The 22,442-nt window shown below is 43.5% G+C and overlaps 1 protein-coding gene across 4 annotated transcripts in view; it reads left to right on the top strand.

The window, feature by feature from the left end:
* Positions 1–771: 771 nt before the first annotated feature.
* USP30 (ubiquitin specific peptidase 30) overlaps positions 772–22,442 on the top strand; it is a 34,932-nt gene continuing 13,261 nt past the window's right edge. For 2 of the 4 annotated variants that reach the window (XM_010360514.2, XM_030939599.1), the window contains exons 1-7: positions 772–976; positions 4,024–4,133; positions 5,245–5,427; positions 14,238–14,341; positions 18,319–18,417; positions 19,018–19,063; positions 20,457–20,551. In XM_010360514.2, the coding sequence (XP_010358816.1) occupies positions 894–976; positions 4,024–4,133; positions 5,245–5,427; positions 14,238–14,341; positions 18,319–18,417; positions 19,018–19,063; positions 20,457–20,551 (720 nt within the window). In that variant the 5' untranslated portion in view covers positions 772–893. The remainder of the gene's footprint in view (positions 977–4,023; positions 4,134–5,244; positions 5,428–14,237; positions 14,342–18,318; positions 18,418–19,017; positions 19,064–20,456; positions 20,552–22,442) is intronic. The other 2 variants (XM_030939598.1, XM_030939600.1) reach the window with 2 other exon arrangements.

Raw genomic sequence — 22,442 nt, 5'->3', positions numbered from 1 at the left:
TCGAATTCCTGACCTCAGGTGATCCACCAGCCTCGTTCTCCCAAAGTGTTGGGATTACAGGTGTGGGCCATGGCGTTTGGCCTACCTCTTGCTTTTTACTTTAATGCGGCTACTAGAAAATGTAAAATTACCTATGTGGCTCCTGTATATTTCTGTTGGAGAGTGCTATTCTGGGGATACACAGACTGAACTGCCAATCTCTGTTTCAGCACTTACAAGTTGTGTCAAAAAACTTACTATTTATTCGAATTTCTTGGGTTCCCTGGGATGTAAAATGTGGGTAATGTTAGAGTTCGTGTGAATATTAAACGTAAATAATGTATGTGACATACTTAGCTCTATACCTGGCACCTAAGTAAACAATAAGTTTATTAGCTGTTATTATTAAAGACGTTGATTTCTCTACTGATATCGTCAGAGATGGGCCTCATGCTCATTAAAGTTCCTTCCTCTGTGACCTATTTCCACTCTGGCCACAATAATAACTATAGTAAAGGCCTGACCCGACTTTCGGCCGTTGGCCTCCTTCTCCACACCGAAAAATTCAAATCATGACCCAGGGTCCATCCTAGAAGTGTGCCATCTGTATTTATGAATGGAGCCTAAGCAAATCTGAAAACCAAGCACCCCAGGCAGCTGAGCCTCGCTTAGCAACCGACGCTGGGGCCTGTTGCTAAGGGAAAAGAAAGAAAGGATGTGGTCCGTCAGCTCTTGCTCTCCGGGGGCAGCTACTTCCGGTCCTCGGGGCCCTATCCTGCGGTCTACCTTCCCCCGACGTACTGGGACTGCGGCCGCAGGTTCCGCTGTCTCGGGAACCTTCGTAGCCCTCGGTCAGGCGGCGGCGGGGGCGGCAGTAGCGGCGGAGGCGGCTTCAGGCCTCCGGTGCGGCTGCAATGCTGAGCTCACGGGCCGAGGCGGCGATGACCGCGGCCGACAGGGCCATCCAGCGCTTCCTGCGGACCGGGGCGGCTGTCAGGTGAGATTTTGGGGGGCGGGGCGGCTGAAGAGGCCGGGACAGGGTCCCCAGCTTGGGCCCGTGACGACTTTTTCATGCCCTAGTTGGGGTCTCCAGGGCCCGCGCGGGCATTCCGGGAGCTTCTGCGTCCTTTAGGGTTGGAGGCCTGGGCCTGTAGGTGGGAGGACTGACGGGCTCCAGTCCTTCGGCAACACCAATTCTGTCTGCACTCCCCGGGTCCGTCTGTCCCTCCCCCTCCTGTCATTGTTCCCAGGACACCCAGGGCCCTCTAGTCTTGTCAGGGCCCCTAATTCTGTCAGTGCCCTCAGTTCTTTCAGTGCCTCCTAGGCCTGCCAAGACCCCTCAATCCTTCTAGTATACCCCCAATCCTGCTGGGTCCCCCAATCATATCTGCCAGGGGTTCCCCAATCTTGGCGTGGTTCCTCCAGTCCTGTAAGTGCCCCGGGCCTGCAAGCCCCGCGTTTTGTTAGTACCGCCCCCTATTCCTGTTAGCCCGCCCTCTAGTCTAATATGGATCCCCACTTCTGTCTGAGTCCCTGATGTTATTAGTGTGAGTAAAGGCCCTTGTTTTGCAAGGGTCTCTAAATTGGTCAGGGCCTCTTTAACCTGTTAAGGCTGCTTGTTCCTGTTAAAGCCTTGCGTTCTTGTTAGGACTCCTCGATTGCCTGGGTTCCCAATCCTGTCAGGGCCCCCATTTCCTTATTCACCCTCCCAAGGGCTCCAGGCTTCAGAACTGAGTACCCCCTCCCCCACTGCTGACCCCAAATGACTGAGACCTGTTGCTCAGGTCGGCTTCCTCTGGAACTGGAGCAGGTTTAAAGAGCTTATTATTCCAGGGCTAAAAGTCCTCGATACCTATCCTGTCCAGTGCCCCCATTCCGTAGGTGGGAAGTGTGGCTCCATAGCTGACCTCATAGCAGAGTTGGGAGGAGAAGCCAGATCTTTTCACCCCCAGGCCCCACCACTCTTCTCGTGATGTCATTTTGCAGAGGAATGGAGTTTCCAAAAAATTTTTTCCTTATGCTGCTGAGGTCATGGACAAGTCCTTTCTCCCATCCCCTTGACACTGTTTCCTTCAGTTTCCGTCTTGAACTTTGTGGTTTTAAGCATAGACTTGGGAGACAGACACGCATGATTCAGAGCCATGTTCCTTCACTCACTGTGACCAAGTTGGTCTCTTAGTTTCCTCAGCTATAAAAATGAAAGTGATGGTATAACCTGCTTCTGTGGGATTGTTTAAAAAATGAGGTAGGACTGTCACAGTGCCTGGCATAGAGTATGCACCCTTAAATATTAGTGTTTGACTGGGGGATTTTAAAGCACTGGTAAAGTGCTTTAGCACTTCCATGACAGTCCTTTGTAACCTTTCCAAGCACTTTTGTGAACTCATGTATTGTGTAAAAGCACAGTGATGCATTAGGAAACTTCAAGAATAGCTTTCACCGGCTGGGCATGGTGGCTTACACCTGTAATCCCAGCACTTTGGGAGGCTGAGGCAGGCAGATTGCTTGAGCTCAGGAGTTTGAGACCAGCCTGGGCAACATAGTGAGAGCCTGTCTTTACAAAAAAATTTTAAAATTACCTGGGCGTGTGGTGTGCACCTGTGGTCCTAGCTACTCGGGAGGTTGAGGCAGGAGGATCAACTGAGCCCGGAAGGTGGAGATTGTGTTGAGCCGAGATGGCACCACTGCACTCCAGCCTGGGCACTAGAGCAAGATACTGTCTCAAAAAAAGAAAAAGAAAAAAAAGAACGAAAAAAAGAGAATAACTGCCATGAATGAACCTGAGATTGTAATGCTTAATTTGCAGCAGCTAACATTTATTGAGTTCTTACTATGTACTCTATACCTTCACACTTATTTAATCCTTACCACAACCCTGAGGTAGGTCTTATGGATGATCCCCATCGTACAGATGAGGAAACTGAGGCTTAGAGGGTGAAATGATGCCAAACGAAGTAGCAAAGCCAGAGCTGAACCAGGATAATGTAATCCCACTTTCTTAACCAAGTTTGGTGCATATTCTGTTGACTATGTCTTGGAAAACAAATATTTATCTGAAATTCAGCTATCAGCTATGATACTAAGAAATGCTGATTATTGTAAAGCAGAGTCACTATTATCACCAGTGACTCTTCACCAAGTTAATGTTTACTGAACTGGAATCAAAACAATATTCACATGATCCAAATATTGGGATAATAATGTATTACACACACACGCACATACAAACACGTATATATACATGTGTAACACATATGCAAATACACATTACATAGCTATATACACATAGATGGTTTGTCTTATTTTGTAGAAATATATAACTTTGTATAAAAACAATGTTTTAAATTTCTGGTGAAATTTCTTAATTTGTAGCAAAAGCATAACCAGTGTTTAAGTCAAGCCTGAAGTTAGGAAATCTTTAATTTTATAAACATTCAGCTCTTTTATACCATTGTATGTGTGCCCCTTCCCTGTCTAATATTCTAAAAGAGAAATTCATTTCTGTATATTTTCTCCAGTATTCAGTCATTCAATACATATTTATATATATATATATTTATTTATTTATTTTTGAGACTGAGTGTTGCTCTGTTGCCCAGGCTGGAGTGCAATGGCATGATCTCAGCTCACTGCAACCTCTGCCTCCTAGATTCAAGTGATTCTCCCGCCTCAGCCTCCCGAGTAGCTGGGACTACAGGTGCACATCACCATGGCCAGCTAATTTTTGTGTTTTTAGTAGAGACGGGGTTTCACCATGTTGCCCAGGCTGGTCTCAAACTCTGAGGCTCAAGGGATCATCCTGCCTTGACTTCCCAAAGTGCTGGGATTACAGGGATGAGCCAATGTGCCCGGCTGACTTAGAATTTAAATCCTAATATCTAAACATCCTGATTTTCAAGATGTAATCCTATAACTATATATTATTTTAACTTGAAATTAGGTATTTGGTGGGTTATTTTGACAAAATGTTATTATGTCTATATCTGTATATTCGCCTATTGTGTTTGTGATGAGGGAAGACAGTAAACTTGTTTTCTTTTTTAGATATAAAGTCATGAAGAACTGGGGAGTTATAGGTGGAATTGCTGCTGCTCTTGCAGCAGGAATATATGTTATTTGGGGTCCCATTACAGAAAGAAAGAAGCGTAGAAAAGGTAAGAATGAGAACACTGCATTATGGTCTGTAGACTTGACCCAGATCCCTGTTATCTGAAAACAGTACAAAGAAGGTTGGGAGGTTGGTCGTATTTGTTCTCTGTATCTTTAAAATTAGGACTTCAGGTTTTGAAACAGTACTTTTGCCATTAATTGTTATTGGATACCCTGTAGTAAAAAGATTTCTATTTCAGCCCCTCTCCAGACTGGAGTTTGAGGCATGCTTTGTAATGAAAAATGTCAAGCGGTGTAATTGTCTAAGAAGTGTTCTCATTAATATGGCAATTGTAGTTTTCAGTGGTACAAACTGACCAATTACATCATACATTTGTGTTCTCTCAGACTAGCTTGCTAATAACTGGTAAAAATTTCAAGTTAGTGCCTTCATTACTAAAAAACTATTTTCTTATTTTTTAAAAATGCTCCCTTTTGAAAGTGTTGCACTATGTAACATTGATTAAAATTCAGCAAAGAAAGAAAAGAATGTGGTGAAATTTGATCATTGTTAAATCTGGGGACAGTTATAATTGAGGTTTATTATACATTCTCCCTCCTTTTGTGTGTCTTTGAGAACTTTGAGAATAAGAAGTTTTTTTAAAACGATTGCTAGCAGAAGAGAGAAGTATATTCGATTTTGTTGATCTCTGCAGAAAGACTGATCAGAATTGGTATAGTGGAGTCTTTCCCGGTGATTGTTAAGATAAGAACAGAATCATTGTCCTGGGAAAGTAACAACAGAACAATGTTTTCTTCTGTTCTCAGAAACATTGCTTTCTGGTTAAAGAAGAAAGAGAGCATATAGGGGAGAAAGAGGAAGAGAAAAAGACAGGAGATGGTTACTAAGTGTTTTGTACATTTAGGAAGAACCAAACTGATGTGGATACCATGACAGGTTTCAAAAATAACACACAAAGGGGACCTTTCCGTCTGTGCTTACAGTCTGCAGAGCAGTACTAGAACGAAGCCTTGGCCCAGATCTCTGTGGATAAGGATCTTCTTGGATCGGGATTCCAAATTTAAGGCGACAGCACAGGAACTCTGGGTCCCAAATGGGAGAGAAATGGATCAAATATGATATGCTGTTCTCTTCTTCCCCCTGCTTTTTTTTAGGGCTCGTGCCTGGCCTTGTTAATTTAGGGAACACCTGCTTCATGAACTCCCTGCTTCAAGGCCTGTCTGCCTGTCCTGCTTTCATCAGGTGGCTGGAAGAGTTCACCTCCCAGTACACCAGGGATCAGAAGGAGCCCCCCTCACACCAGTATTTATCCTTAACACTGTTGCACCTTCTGAAAGGTATCTAGATGGGAATTTCAAGGGGATTATGTACCTTTTCAAAGAAGTCCAGATGACAGGCAAAGAGTTAATAGCCTTATTGTAGGAAAAAATCATATAGATCATTATGAATAAAAAACACCAAGAGCCCAATAGATACAAACAGGTATTTTTTAAAAATCAAAGATGGAGGCTGGGTGCAGTGGTTCATGCCTGTAATCCCAGCTCTTTGGGAGGCCAAGGCAGGTGGATCACAAGGTCAGGAGTTCGAGACCATCCTGACCAACATGGAGAAACCCCGTTTCTACTAAAAACACAAGAAATATTATCCGGGCGTGGTGGTGTATGCCTGTAATCCCAGCTACTCAGGAGGCTGAGGCAGAAGAATCATTTGAACACAGGAGGTGGAGGTTACAGTGAGCCGAGATCACACCATTGCACTCCAGCCTGAGCAACAAGAGTGAAACTCCATCTCAAAAAAAAAAAAAAAATCAAAGATGGAACCATAAATTGTCAAGTTAATAACAGCATTTTAAGGAAGGAAAGAAATCCACTGCCACATAAACAGTTTCATTGTAAGAAGTATTCTGGTTTCAAAAACATTAAAAAAAAAAAAGTCCATTAGCCTAGAAAATAAGGTAATTCACAAAAGAAGTAATACAAATTGCTAAAAAACTCAAATGTTCAACTTGACCATTATCAAAGAAGTATAAATAAAATAAAAATGCTACTTTTTGCCTGTCAGCAAAGATTAAAAAACAAATTTGCAGCCCTGTCCAGCTGTTGGACAATACATCTATACACTGCTGAGAGGGGTGTAACTTAGTGCAACTTTTCTGGAAAGCAGTTTGGAACTACACAATAATAGCTTGTGAAATATTCAGTACTATTTGACCCAGTAATTCTGTGTCTGGGAGTCCACCTTATGAAAATGGCTAGAAACGTAGATTGTGACTTAACTAGCCTTAAAAATGGAGTCTAAAAGCAACCAAGTTTAGGAATGACTGAATGGTGGCCCCCAACTTGGAGAGTCACAATATACACTGGCTTGGTAAAGGTTTTAAGAAATAACCTACCCAACTTCTTTGTTTGTTTGTTTGTTTGAGACAGAGTCTCACCTTGTTGCCCAGCTTGTTGCAGTGGTACGATCTCAGCTCACTGCAACCTTCACCTCTCAAGTTCAAGCGATTCTCCTGCTTCAGCCTCCCTAGTAGCTGGGATTACAGCCGCATGCCACCATGCCCGGCTAATTTTTATATTTTTAGTAGAGACAGGGTTCGCCATGTTATCCAGGCTGGTCTTGAACTCCTGACCTCAATTGATCTGACTGCCTCAGCCCAAAGTGCTGGGATTACAGGCGTGAGCCACCGCACCCAGCCCAACTTCATTTTTAAACCAACTTTTTTGACTGTAGAACTGTTTTGTTTTCTTCATAAAATCTGCTGATGTTCCATGGGTATTATACAGAGCGTGATATATGCACAAAGATCTCCAACATCTAATTATAATGGCAAAAAGGGGAAAGAATGTAGATATCAAGCAGAATGATTAAGCAATCACTTAATGCCATACTACCCTGTACGTACCCGATCTCATCAGACCTCAGAAGCTAAGCAGAGTAGTGCTTGGCTAGCACTTAGATGGGGAAATGATTAAGTAATCGATGGCATACGGCCATTAAGAATCACTTTTATGAAATTTTTTTAAAATTTGGGTGAGGGCATAGGCTGTAATATTAAAGAGCAGCATACAAAATACAATTTGACTTCATCAAGGTAGGAACTTCCACAGATAAAGGCTGGACTGAAAAATGCTGAAATATTAACCATTTTGGTATTGTGCAGTCATTGGTAATTTTAAAATTGTTTTGGAAAACTGTACTACTTTTAACAATAAGCATATATTGCTGTCACTGTAAGGAGAAAATTGGGTTTAAAAAACATTCAGTTAAATCGTGCTTCACTGAGGTGTTTTCCTATGTGAGCTCTGCTTGACACAGAAATCTTTATGAAGCAAGTGTACTTTTCTGTAGAAGAGGTGACTTGAGAATAATTTCTTTTACTATCCTGTTTTTTTAGCCCATTCCTGGTTTAAAGAAAAAAAAAAAAAGTGCAACTCGCTGCCAGCGTTCATCTAATTTTATGTAAACGTGCTCTTTGAGGCCAAAGCAAGTCTGACTGATTTTAAATGTGAAAATAGAAAAACTATTCTCGGAGTTCTTTTTTTTTTTTTTTTTTTTAATGTTTGAGACGGAATCTCGCCTTGTCGCTCAGGCTGGAGTGCAGTGGTGGGATCTCGGCTCACTGCAACCTCCGCCTCCCAGGTTCAAGCAGTTCTCCTGCCTCAGCCTCCCAAGTAGCTGGGATTACAGGCACTCCTCACCACGCCCAGCTAGTTTTTGTATTTTTAGTAGAGACAGGGTTTTACCAGGCTGCTCTCAAACTCCTGACCTTAAGTGATGCACCCGCCTTGGCCTCCCAAAGTGTTTGGATTACAGGCATGAGCTAAAATGCTTGGCCTTTTTAAATTTTTTTAAAAAATAGAGATGGGGTCTTGCTATGTTGACCAGGCTGGTCTCGAACTCCTGACCTCAAGTGATCCTCCCATCTTGGTCTCCCAAAGTGCTGGGATTACAGGGGTGAGCCAGCGCACCCAGCCATGTTCTTGTTAGTTATTTCTAAATAGAACTTGTCTCTAATCCTAATGTAACAGAAATGTATATGATGTTACATTAGGATTAGAGACAGGAATATTCTTGGGACAAATAGGAAATGGGTTAAAAGCACCACTCCAAAGATTATGTGAAAGCTGAAATGTCCACATGAGTTATCCTAACCCTGGCCTGTCAGCACTGCCCTTATTGTTCACATGGGACCCAGTACTGGGAGCCAGAGCCATCCTTGGTCTGCTGTCCCAGAATGTCTGCTCATTTCTCTGCTTCTGCTTTCCAATGTCTCTTACTTTGATTTTTTAGAAAAAAAAAAATTTTTTTTGAGATAGGGTTCTGTTCTGTCAACCCAGGCTGGAGTGCAGTGGCGCAACCTCAGCTCACTGCAGCCTCTGCCTCCCAGGCCCAAAACAGTCCTCCCACCTCCGTTTCCTAAGTAGCTGGGACTGCAGGCACATGCCACCATTCCTGGCTAATTTTTTTATTTTTAGTAGAGACAGGGTTTTGACTTGTTGCCCAGGCTGGTCTCAAACTCCTAAACTTAAGCAGTCTGCCCGCCTTGGCCTCCCAGAGTGCTGGGATTGCAGGCATGAACCACCATGCCTGGCCTATAAATAATTTTTTAATTATACAAGTAATGCATGAATCAGTTCTCTTTGTAAAAAATTAAAGCATTACAGAGAAGGCCAAAGTCCCCTTTATCAATACTCCAACTCTGCTCCCCTCTACCTTTCCCAAAAGGAAGCTATAGGTGGATCCTTCCAGACCCTTTTCTGTGCAATTTAAATACATTTCTGTGCATCCATAGAAATGATATATTGTGGTTTTTTTTGGTGTTTGTTTTGATTTTTTGTTTTTTTGGAGACAGGGTCTTACCCAAGCTGAAGTGCAATGGTGCAGTCTCGGCTCACCGCACCTCAGCCTCCTGGGCTCAAGCTATCCTCCCACCCCAGCTTCTCGAGTAGCTGGGACTACAGGTACGTACTGCCACACCTGGCTAATTTTTGTATTTTTAGTAGAGACGGGGTTTCATCATGTTGCCTAGGCTGGTCTTGAACTCCTGGGCTCAGGTGATCCGCCCGCCTCAGCCTCCCAGAGTGCTGGGATTATAGGCATGAACCACCGCACCTGGCCTGTATATTGTTTTGTTTTGTTTGTGATTTACATGGCCAAATATAATAAGCATTAGAGAAGTGTCCATTTTAGTACATGTAGTTCTACCTCCTTCACTTTTTTTTTTTTTGAGTGTATTGGTCTTATAGTTTGTCTTCTGTGAATTGCTTGTTTATATCCTTTGCCTACTTTTTAAAAGTGTGGCAAAATATCCCTAACATAAAATTTACCATTTTCAGCGTATAGTTCAGTAGATTAAGTACAGCCACACTGTTGTGCAGCAGTCACCCCCATCCCTCTCTAGAACTCTTCATCATCCCGTACTGAAACTATACCCATGAAACAGTAACTCCCATTCTCCCCTCCCCCTAGCCCTTGGTAACCACTGCCCTACTTTCTCTCTCTTTAAATTTGACTCAGACCTCATTAAGTCATGAGTTTCCTCATATTTCTAAGATGTACCTCATTAAGTGGACTCATATAATATTCACCCTTTTGTAACTGGCTTATTTCACTTAATATCTTCAGGGTTCATCCATGTTATACCACATATCAGAATTTCATTCCTTTTTAAGGCTGAAAATATTCTTAAATATTCTTTTTTTTTTTTTTTTAAGGCGAAGTCTCATTCTGTCACCCAGGCTGGAGTGCAGTGGCGCCATCTTAGCTCGCTGCCACTTCCACCTCCCAGATTCAAGTGATTCTCCTGCTTCAGCCTCCCAAGTAGCTGGGATTACAGGCGTGCACCACCACACCTGGCTAATTTTTTGTATTTTTAGTAGAGACGGGGTTTTACCACGTTGGCCAGGCTGATCTCGAACTCCTGACCTCAAGTGATCTGCCCACCTCGGCCTCCCAAAGTTTGGGGATTACAGGCATGAGCCACTACACCTGGCCTAGGCTGAATAATATTCTGTTGCATGTGTATGCAGCATTTTGTTTGTCCCTCTGTCAGTCCGTGGACATTTGGCTTATTTTCATTCTTTGGCTATCATGAATAATGTTGCTGTGAACATTAGTGTCCAAATGCCCTGCTTTCAATTATTTTCTGTAAACAGAAGTAGAATTGCTGGATCAAATGGTAATTCTGTTTAATTTTTTGAGGAGCCTCTATGCTGTTTTCCACAGATGGTGCATGATTTTAGAATTCTACCAGCAATGTGCAAAAATTCCAATTTCTCCTCACCAACACATACTATTTTCTATTTTCATTGATAGTAGCCATCCTAACAGTATGGTATCGTTTTAATTTGCATTTCCCTAATAATAAGTTACATTGAGCATCTTTTCATTTGTTTATTGGCCATTTTGTCTGTCTTTTTTGGAGAAATGTCTGTTCAAGTTCTTTGCCCATTTTTCAACTGGATTGTTTGGGTTTTTTTTTTTTTTTTTTTTTTGAGAAGTCACTGTGTCACCAGGCTGAATTGCAGTGGTGTGATCTCAGCTCACTGCAACCTCCGCCTCCCAGATTCCAAGCGATTCTCCTGCCTCAGCCTCCCGAATAGCTGGAACTACAGGTGCACACCACCATGCCCAGCTAATTTTTGTATTTTTAGTAGAGACAGGGTTTTACCATGTTGGCCAGGATGGTCTTGATCTCTTGACCTCGTGATCTGCCCACGTCAGGCTCCCAAAGTGCTGGGATTACAGGTGTGAGCCGCCATGCCTGGCCTTGTTTATTTTGTTGTTGTTGAGTTTTAGAAGGTCTGAGTTTATATATTCTGGGTATTAATGCCTTATCAGATGTGATTTGCAAACCTTGGTCATTTTTTTTTTTTCCTTCTTTGGTACAGAGTCTCGTTCTGTTGCCCAGACAGTGCGGTGGTGCAGTCTCAGCTCACTGCAACCTCTGCCTCCAGGTTTCAAGTGATCCTCCTGCCTCGGCCTTCCGAGTATTTGGGACTACGGGTGTGCACCCATCACCCCTGGCTAATTGTTGGGTGTTTTTTGTTGTTGTTTTTAATAGAGTTGACAGTTCACCATGTTGGCCAGGCTGGTCTTGAACTCCTGAACTGAAGTGATTAACCGCCTCGGCCTCCCAAAGTGCTGGGATTACAGGCTGCACTGTGCCTGGCCTCATTCACTTTTATAGCTGCATAGTTTCCATAATGTCAACACACCCCAGTTTATTTGGCCATTTGTCTCCAGCTCCTTGTCATGATAAGCAGGCTATCATGTGAGCATCCTTATACATGTCCCTTTGTGAACCTAAGCATGCATTTCTGTAGGGAAAAAAATTGCTGGATTGAAAAAGTAAAATTGCTGGGTTGTACGATATGAAAATGTTAGTAGATACTGCCACATTGCCCTGTAGTATTTTAGACAAAACTGGGTTAAAGGAGGCATTAAAATTTTCCTTTGGGAGGTGGTGGGTTGGGGGAGCTAACAGAAGGGCTGCCCAAGGGGTGTGGGAGAAAGGTGTGGTTCCTTTCCCAACCCTGCTCTCTTTGTCCTGGGAGGGAAAGGGCTAGCCCCAGGGTATATACACACTGATGCAGAAGCCTGGGCTTTATTATTATTATTATTTTTTAAGTGAAAGCAAGTTTATTAAGAAAGTAAAGGAATGAAAGAATGGCTACTCCATAGGCAGAGCAGCCCAGAAGTCTGGACTTTAAAGGAATCTTTCAAGGCCGTTGACGGCAAATCAGAAAGAAGAAACAGGCTGACCTACTACTGTATGTTGGGAGTCACTGAACTTCCAGAAACTGCACTGAGAGGCAGGCTTCTACATTTTTCTCTCTCATACTCCAGCAGTACTGGTCCAGTGTAACATGCGATGGGAAGGAGGGTGGCCAAGATCAGGAGTCTGCACCTGATGGCCCATGGGCCAAATCCAGCCCACCACCTGTTTTTGTCAATAAAGTTTTATTGGAACACAGTCATGTCCATTTGTTTAGATTTTGCCTATGTCAACCTAAAATAATCAAAGGGTTCGAGATCCAGCTACAAGGGTTTATTCAAACACAAAGTGTGAAGGTGGCTGTCTGGGGACACACAAATAACAGGAAATGGTGATCAGTGCTCCCAGCGTGGGGAAAAGTGGGGATCATTTATGTAGACAAAAACAGAAGTACTGAACAGAATTATAACATTTTCCATACAATGGCTAACATACAGATGTAAGATTTGATTGGCTACTATGGATTACACTCTTAGGGGGTTGCCTACCATTCCATTGTAAAGAGGTAATAATCACAAGGGTCTCTATCTCCAGTGCCATTCAGCCTAGGTTTGAGTGAAGAACAGGGAGTCTGGTTAATTTGTAACATCTCAACACAAAGGTCAGGAAGCAGCGGCCATGCGCCAGAGAAGAAAAGCAGCTGTATTACTTGACTGTTTCCAGCACTCTTCCCCTTGGCATAATACATTTAGAAGGTCCTGAAATGTTATTTTCTTTTCACATCTATGACTGCTTTTGTGCTGCAATGGCAGAGTTGAGTAGTCGCAACAGAGACCATGTGGTCCACAAAGCCTAAAATGTGGCCAGGCACAGGGACTCACACCTGTAATCCCAGCACGTTGCGAGGCCAAGGCGGGCAGATCACTTCACCCCAGAAATTCAAGACCAGCCTGGGCAACATGGTGAAACTCTGTCAGTACAAAAAATACAAAAATTAGCTGAGCACGAAGGCATGTGCCTGTAGTCCCAGCTGCTCAGAAGGCTGAATTGTGAGGATTGCTTGGGCCCAGGAGGTCAAGGCTGCAGTAAGCCGAGATCATACCAGTGCACCCTAGCCTGACAGAATAAGACCCTGTCTCAAAAAAAAAAAAAAAAAAAGCAAACCTAAGATGTTTATTTTCTGGCCTTTTACAGAAAAAGTGCCAATCCTTGGTCTAGAAGTAATTATAATATAAATTCATAAGCCCATCAAACTTCTATTTTATTAGGCCTAATTCTACCTGTGATTGAAAAGTAAACCACTCGGCCAGTGCCATGGCTCACACCTGTAATCCCAGCACTTAGAGAGGCTGAGGTGGGCGATCATGAGGTTAGGAGTTCAAGACCAGCCTGGCCAACATGGTGGAACCCCATCTCTACTAAAAATACAAAAATTAGTTGGGTGTGGTAGTGTGTGCCTGTAATCCCAGCTACTCGGGAAGCTGAGGCAGGAGAATCGCTTGAACCCAGGAGGCGGAGGTTGCAGTGAGCTGAGATCACACCGTTGCACTCCAGCCTGGGCTACAGAGTGAGACTGTTTCAAAAAAAAGTAAAAGTAAACCACTCAAAAGACGCTTTCAGGCTGCTGCATATAGCTTGATGCTTTGCCTTGAAAATCAGAAACTCAAATACAAACAATCAAAGGCCTTGGGAAATAGCCCTGTGGAGAGGAGTGTGGCACCGAATATGGGGTTGGACTGGATGAATGTTGGTTGGGAACGGCCCTCCCAACCTGAGAGTTGTGAGTTAAAATCATTTTACTCAATAAGAACCTTGCAACAAATTTATATTGATGATAGTTTGAAGATAGAGGAATCAGTTACTTCATTTAAATGCTGCAGCCTCATGAAAAATTACATTCATTCAGTAAACATAAGTGCCTAATAGAGTACTACGCATTGGGTAATGCCACAAAGAGTGATGAAAAATACCTAATTCTAAGGTGAATCCTGCAGTCCTTAATTTTTTTTTCTTTTCTTTCTTCCTTTTTTTTTTTTTGATATGGAGTCTCACTCTGTTGCCCAGGCTGGAGTGCAGTGGCACGATCTCTGCTCGCTGCAACCTCTGCCTCCCAGGTTCATGCCATTCTCCTGCCTCAGCCTCCTGAGTAGCTGGGACTACAAGTGCCCGCCACCACGCCCAGCTAATTTTTTTTTTTTTTTTTTAATAGAGACAAGGTTTCACCATGTTAGCCAGGATGGTCTCGATCTCCTGACCTTGTCATCCGCCTGCCTTAGCCTCCCAAGGTGCTGGGATTATAGGCGTGAGCCACTGCGCCCAGCCTGCAGTCCTTAAATTTTTAATTAACTTTGATATGTTATACTGTGCAGGTTTTCTGGTTGGTTGTGACGCAGGTGAGTTTGATAATTGTCTTACCTTTTTTGTTTCCAGCCTTGTCCTGCCAAGAAGTTACTGATGATGAGGTCTTAGATGCAAGCTGCTTATTGGATGTCTTAAGAATGTACAGATGGCAGATCTCATCATTTGAAGAACAGGTGAGTACATTTGAACAGGTTTAGCTTGGAGAATCCTTTCCCCTAGTGACTTTGGGGTCTGACCTTGCAATTGCCTGGCCCCAGTGTACATTTCTGTGACATTTTAGACAGCTTTAGTGTTCTGGGACCAGAGTACCAACTTTGTTCCTGCTGTTATGATCAGAGGGGAGATACAGCTGTTTTTCACCCAGTGGATAGAAGGTTAGGGGGATGGGACATAAACACACAGTTGCCAAAGAGCAAAATATTTTTAGTTCTTGAGTGACTTGGCACTCCAGTAAGTGATAGGGACACTTGGGTTCTTTAGAAAGAGACAGGTGACTTTATCTTGGAGACTCAGAGGTTTAGGTAAGATTTTTCTGAACCACACCCTCAATTTAAAAAAAAATCAATCTTCAAAGCTTGGCTTAAAGTGGCCCGAAACCTCAAGCAGATGTCATATGCAATTCCAAGGCCGTATGCAGTCACTCCCACCTCCCTTTTCCACAACTACAGCTTTGCTGCCTTCTTTGGAACTTGGCCACCCTCCTCCCTGCCAGACCACTGTTACCAATAGCAAGTCTGAAGCAGAGGCCAAGAGAGTGAAGCTCTAGGGATGAAAAAATCTAGCCCCCAGTGGCATACAGCTGCATCCTCCACAGCCACATTTCCAAGATGGCCTTGTCCAGCTTCATGTAGGTGTCGTCTGCCGCCACTGTCCAGAGAAATGGGAGGTGGCATCTTGGACCTCCCGAAACTGTGGGGCTGACATGAGGGGCATTGAGGGACTTTTGAAAAGGGAGGTGGGGAGGCTGTGTAGTGCCTCTTATTTTTAAAGGTGTTCTCTTGTTTTTGCTTTATCTGAAGCCACAGGTCACTTTTTAGACATGGTGCTAGTGGTATCTATACTTTCTTAAAATGTATCTCAGTTAATCCAGTTGTATGTTGCAATGTTTTTCTATTTAGAAAATACTTCTAAAATCCTCCTCTGGTAACTGGAGTTATTTATCTACATTTTACATTTCCCTAAACTGAGAGAATAACTTTGAGATTTAGTCACCAAGGACATCAGATAACTTTTTAAAAGTCCGACTTCTCCATCAAGGACTCACTTAGGTCCCAGTCCCTCCTTGGAAGTATTTTCGACATCTTCAGCCCACAGTAGTGGGCCCACGCCATGCTGTAGTCTGCAGGAGAAAGAGGTGGGTGCGTCTGTCCAATGGCCTTTTCCTGTTTGAAGGTACCCAGAACATCTAGCATGGGCCTTGCCCACATCTGTATTATCAGCGATCCACTCAATCAGGAGCAGACTTTCCCTGATTATCAACCCATTTTCTTTGTCTAAAGCTAGAGCTTCAGAGGATGCATTGGGCCAAAGGCTTGCTTTATGCAAATTACCTGATTTTATTATCACAATAACCATGTAAGGAGTTTACTGTTGTCCCCATTTTACAGATGGAAACACTGAGGCTCAGAGAAGTGGAATGATTTGTCCAGAATCATGCAGCTATTTAAGGGGCAGAGCCAAGGTTTAAGACAGTGTGGTGCTCCAGTGCACATTCAAGCTCCCCCTCCTCTGCAGTGCTGTCCCTTTTCTCAAGGCCGAGTTGTTACATGGCTTACCCACGGGTTAGGTTATAGATCCACCTCCATCCTGTCTTGGATCTGCTTCAAGCCTGGGCCCAGATGCCTGGTCTGTGAGGGCTCCTTGAGCCTCCCAGGAAGCACTGGTTCTCCTCCAGGTCCCCTGCTTCCTGTTCATCTATACAGGGCTGCAGCTCTGGTGTGCTGTTGGCTAACAGCTAGGCTGCCACACCTCCCCTGGATTGTGAGTCCCTCAGGGGCCAGAGCCTTGTCTTATTTATCTTTTAATCTCTACTTGCACTCTACAGCTGCAGTTTTATAGCCCGGGAGGGAATTCATTTATATAGGCAACAGGTATTTATTGAATGCCTGCCTGGGGTGGGGCCTGTCGAGGGCAATGGAGTTGTAGCGGCAGACATGACCTGCAGGAGTTTTCCTGCTCACTTAGAGCTGGTATTCCAGTGGGGGATGAGAATAGCAGGCAGTGGTCGATGCAGACAGCAGGGAATTTCAGGATATGCTAACAAGAAACTAGCTGGTGTGACATGGCATGGGTAGGGGTGGGCAGGGGAGGAGGAGCCAAGCGACAGGGGAAGACTGCTCCAGGTAGGGAGGCTCCTCTCAGGAGGTGAGGTTTCAGTGGAGACCAGAAGTATAAAAGAGAGTGAAGTGTGTGGATACCTGGGTGCAGAGCATTCCAGACAGATGAAGAAGCTAGGGTGTAAGTCTGGAGATAGTTATAAAGCTGCCACCTGTGGAGAATGGCAGGGAGGCCAGGGTGGGAAGGGCTGCAGAGGAGAGGGGCTGGCGGAAGTTGGCGGGGAGCAGATTGTGCAGGGACTGGGAGGATGTGGACAGCATCGGCTTCTATTGTGTGTGCAGCGGGGAGCCACTAGAGGGCTTTGAACTGGGGACTGGTTTGATCTGACTTGTTAAAAAAGGAAGACTGGAGGGGCAAGAATGCAAGCCGAGAGGAAAGGTGGGAGGCCGCTGCAGTTATCCGGCCGAGATGGCGTGGCTCAGACTGGGGTTGAAGCAGGGGAGCCGAGAGTCCTTAGGAATTTAGGGCATATTTTGGAGGAGGGGCCTTTTTTCAGGACGGCTGCTGAATTGGCTGGGGGTGGGCTAGGGTTCAGAGGGGTAGAGGCAGCTTTGGATAGTTGGTTGGGGAGTATGCCATGCGGAGGAGCTCTTTTGGCAGAGACCTGAAGGATAGGAGGTAGCTGTGGAAAGGTCTGAGCACAACCCGAAATGGGAATAAGCTGGATGTGTTCAAGGAACACAAAAGAGGCCAGGGGCCGGGACATTGTGAATGTTGGGAGCTTCGTAGGCCAGATAAGAATGGTAGGTTTTACTCTAGTAGAGGAAGCCATTGGAAAGCTAAAAGCAGAAGAGTAAAGCTGTCTGCCTTTTAAAGTATTGCTCTGGTGGCAGTGTGAGGGGACACCAAAGGAGAAGCAGAGGGCCAGTGTTGTGACCCCGTTACTCCTGGAAGAGTGAGGGGTGGCTTGGGTTTTTGGGGAGAGGGCCGTTTGAGTTGATGTTCAAGAGTAGTCCCATGCCATTGGATCCAGCAATCCCCCTGCTGGGTACAAACCAAAAGAATTCAAACAAAGCAGGAACTCAGTAAGATATTTGTGTATTCAGGTTAATAGCAGCATATTTGCAATAGCCAAGGGGTAGAAGCAACCCAAGCGTTTATCAGCTGATAAATAGGTAAACAAAACTTTCATACAATGGAATATTATTCAGCCTTAAAAAGGAAGGAAATTCTGCAATATGCTACAACATGGGTGAGGCTTGAAGACATTATGCCAAGGAAAATAAGCCAGTCACAAAGACCAACACTGTATGATTCCACTTGTGTGTGGTTCCCAGAGTAATCAGATTCCTAGAGACAGAAAGAATGATGGGTGCCAGGGGTGGGGGAAGGGGAAATGGGGAATTAGTGTTTAACAGGTATGGAGTTTCAGCTGGGGAAGATGAAAAAGTTCTGAAGATGGATGGCGGTGATGATTGCACAACAACATGAATGTACTTAATGCCGCAGAATCATTCATGTTAAGATGATATATGTTATATGTGTATTTTACCACAATTAGCAAAAAGCATAATCTTTTGAAGTCGGAGCAGAGGTCAAGGCTGTCTCAGTGAAACAGAACTATCTCAGAGACTGCTGGCGTGAAGGCAGCTGCCTGGCTTTCTCTCCTGCTCTCTGCTCCTGGACCTCTTGCTTGAGGGTCTTAACTCGTAAGTGTCTAGGACATAACTGTTTTCTTTAATGAGCTGTGCCTTGAGAAGGTAGAAAGCAAATTCTACCCACATTCACTGTAGGGCGTCTGCCCGAGGTGGGTAGTTCTGATCTTGCCCTTTCCTCATCCAGCCTCTCTAAAGAGTGCTTTGCCCTTTGACAGGATGCTCACGAATTATTCCATGTCATTACCTCGTCATTGGAAGATGAGCGAGACCGCCAGCCTCGGGTCACACATTTGTTTGATGTGCATTCCCTGGAGGTAAACGATTAATATTTCCAACATGTTCTGTGCAGCTTATGTATATTTGATAAGTATAGGAGAGGCAAGTGTAATCTTTGTACAACTTTAAACACAAAAGTAAGATTCAGTAAAAATCAGTGATAGGAATGAGGCGAGGGGAGGGTCTTTAAACTACATGATTTGCAGTTGGTGACTCTGATTAGGGATGTCAAGGCTCTTTCAAATGATTAATTGCTGCAATTTATGTTGGCTTTGAGAAGAAAGAATGTGTTGTTTTTTCCTATTTGATACAGGGGAACAGGGGCCATAGGAATACTAAGTGAGCCCTCATTTCCCTGTAACAGAATAAATATCGGGGGGAGTTGATAAAAGTTAAAAACAGTAAGGATGAAAATATTCTGGAGAGAAGAAATATGTTTCTATTGCATTTGATGAAAGAATATGCATAGTATCCAGCCAGATAGGCTAATTGAGGCTACCTTTAGAAACCTGAGCTTTGTTAAAAGTTGATTTTTAGTGGTGTAATCAACATAGAAACTTGTAAGGTTTAGGGGTGGGGTGAGGGTGGTAAAAGGGATTATAGTAGGGTTTTCAGTCTGTTTTTTTTTCCCTCTACAGCAGCAGTCAGAAATAACTCCCAAACAAATTACCTGCCGCACAAGAGGTAGCCGTTTTCCATTGAAATATAACACATAAGATGTGGACTTTTAAGATATGATAATAATTTGCTTGTATTAAAAATATTTTTTTCTGGTGACATACAGGCCAGCTTGAAGTGTGATGTGCTTGCAAAGGAAGTTGTATTTTGGAAATAGCTTTAAATAGATTCTCTTGGTGTTCCCTTGCACCCCAGCCCAGCTTTTCTTGAAACTGGCTTATTTGTACTTCAAACAAGGACTTTCTTTTTACCTTTTCGAACTGATCCTGGGAAGAACGTAATGAGCTGAATCTGTCGTGTCCTCAGCATTTCCAGTGCTGCCAAATTCTACTGCATGTTACCAAAGTCATCCTTAGGAGGAAATTGTTGTTTTCTTAAGACTGAAGGCCGGGCATGGTGGCTCACGCCTGTAATCCCAGCACTTTGAGAGGCCAAGGCGGGTGGATCACCTGAGATCAGGAGTTCAAGACCAGCCTGATCAACATGGAGAAACCTCGTCTCTACTAAAAATACAAAATTAGCCGGGCGTGGTGGTGCATGCCTGTTATCCCAGCTACTCTGGAGGCTGAGGGCAGGAGAATCGCTTGAACCTGGGAGGCAGAGGTTGCGGTGAGCTGAGATTGTGCCATTGCACTCCAGCCTGGGCAACAGAGCAAGACTTCGTCTCAAAAAAAAAAAAAAAAAAAAGACTTAAAAAATAAAATTAGCATATTAATTCCTTTGTGTAGTAATAAGAATAAATATTTTTTGAGCCCATGCTGTTTTCCAGGCTTTGCATTATCTCATTTAAGCCTTATAACAACTCTACAAAGTTGATGATACTGGAGTTAATGGGATAATAACTATCCCAATTTTCCGCACACTGAGGCTTGCAGAGATGAAAGGCATTCCCAGGTCAGGTAGCGAATAAGAAGCAGTGCCAGAGCTGATCCTTGGGCTGCCTGACTCCAGAGCCCGGGTTTCTCACTTACGTTCTTTCCATTGAACCCCATTCTAGCCAAAGAAAGGCCTAGTTATTCAGAACTTGCTTATTCTGATTATTTCAGAAGATTTTATCTCACTTTATGGAATGTTCACTGGTGGTATCCTTCTTTTGACATCTCAAACATTTTAAGCATGTGTTTGTAAAAAGACGTTATTAAACACAAACTCCTTTTTAAAATGTGGCTCTACCCATTATACAGAAACCATATGTAAAGACAGATCTGTGTAAATTCTCCTATGAAGGAATGGGATGTCTTTTGGATGGAAGTCAATGAGGAAAGCTATTTCAATGTACTTTTCAAGAACAATTTATTCTCAAGAGGGAGTTTCTACAACATACTAGAAAGGAAAATGAATGTTGAGCTTGGTGCCAAAGGGCTAAAAGTGACACATCAAAAAACTTTTTGCATTCCAGGGTCACCTCACCCCACATCCAATCACTGGAAGTCTCAACATCCTTTTCATGGAAGACTCACTAGTAATATGGTCTGCAAACACTGTGAACACCAGGTAAATACCAACTTATTTCTGGATGAGGTTTTCCAAAAGTTAGGATTCTTAAAAGGACCTAGAGAGTGGGCTGGCATCGGTCACTGGTGTTAGAGACTACCTAGCCTCTGCACACTAGTGGACTGACTACCCCACTTCGGTCAGTGTCAGCATGTCATTTGATCCTCAGATGGCATCTTCTGCTCCAAGGACAGCAGACCCACTGTGGATTGGCAGGATCTCGAGTCCAGTGGTTGGGTCTATGCTCATGGTGGACACAGTAGATTCTAGGACTGGTTTTTTCCCCTTTGCTTTTGAGGTTTTAAAATAATATTTTATTATGGAAAATTTCCAACATCATACAAAAATAGAGACTTGTACAACTGTCACCCCAATCCATTTTATTTTATTTTATTTTTTCACAGCCATTACTGACTCTGAGATCAGTCAACTTTATCACATTTTCATTGCCCCCTAAAAAAACTCCAGACTCATTAGCAGCCTCTCCTCATCCGTTCCATCCCCCTACCCCTTGTCAACCATGAATCTACCTCTGTCTCTATGGATTTGCATATTCCGAATACTTCATATAAATGGAATCATGTAATGTGTGGCTTTTTGTGTCTGGCTTCTTTCATTTAGCATAATATTTCCACATTTCTTCCATATTGTGGCATGAATCAGTACTTTGTTCCTTTTATTACCAAATAATATTGCATTACATGGATCTACAACTTTTTTTCCATTCATCAGTTGATGGGCATTTGGATTGTTAACAGTTTTTGGCTATTATGAATAATGTTGCTGTGAACATATACATACAAGTTTTTGTGTGGAGATATATTTTCACTTCAATTGGGTGTATGCCTCAGAGTAGAATTGCTAGCTTATATGGTAACTCTTTTGTTTAACCTTTTGAGGAACTGCCAGACTGTTTTCCAAAGTGACTATGCCATTTTACATTCCCACCGGCAGTGTACAAGGGGTTCCAATTCTCCACAGCCTCACCCACATTTTGATGTCAGCCCACTCTCTAGGTCCTGTCTGACATTGTGGTTCTAGCCATCCTACTGAGTGCAAAGTAGTATCTCATTGTGGCTTTTTCCCCCAGCTTTATTGAGATCTAATTGACAATAAAAATTGTATATATTTAGAGTGTACAAAGTGATGATTTGATGTGTGACTATGTGTGTGTGTGTGTGTGTGTGCATGTGCACCTGTGCTCATATGTGGTGAGAACACTCTCTTAGTATATTTCAAGAATACAATACAGTATTATTAACTGTAGTCACCATGCTGTACATTAACTCTCCAGAACTTATTCATCTTATAACTGAAGGTTTGCATCTTTGAGCAACATCTCCCCACCTCCCCAGCCCCAGCAGCCACCATGTACTCTGCTTCTGTGAGTTTGGCTTTTCTAGATTCCATGTAGGTATGAGATCAGGCAGTGTTTATTTATATCTGGCTTATTTCACATAGCAGATGTCCTCCACGTTCATCTATGTTGTCACAGATGGTAGAACTTCCTTTTTGATGGCTGAATAATATTCCCTTATACATGTATACCACATTTTCTCATTCATCTGTCTGGACGTTCCCTATCTTCGCTATTGTGAATAATGCTACAATGAACATTGTTTTGCAGATATATCTTTGAGATCCTGATTTCATTTGCTCTGGATATATACCTAGGACTAGTTCATATAGTAGTTCTATTCTTAACTTTTTGAGGAACCTCCATACTGTTTTCCATTTACATTCCCACCAACAGCGTACAAGAGTTGTCTTCTCTCCACACCCTCGGCAACACTTGTTACATGCTGTCTTTTTTTTTCAGACGGAGTCTCGCTCTGCCGCACCCAAGCTAGAGCGCAGTGGTGCCATCTTGGCTCACTGCAACCTCTGCCTC

This window comes from Rhinopithecus roxellana, chromosome 10 (genome assembly GCF_007565055.1).
Source record: "Rhinopithecus roxellana isolate Shanxi Qingling chromosome 10, ASM756505v1, whole genome shotgun sequence".
NCBI lineage: Eukaryota > Metazoa > Chordata > Mammalia > Primates > Cercopithecidae > Rhinopithecus > Rhinopithecus roxellana.
Note: the sequence above shows the minus strand (reverse complement) of the source record. Positions and strands in the feature narration are given on the sequence as shown.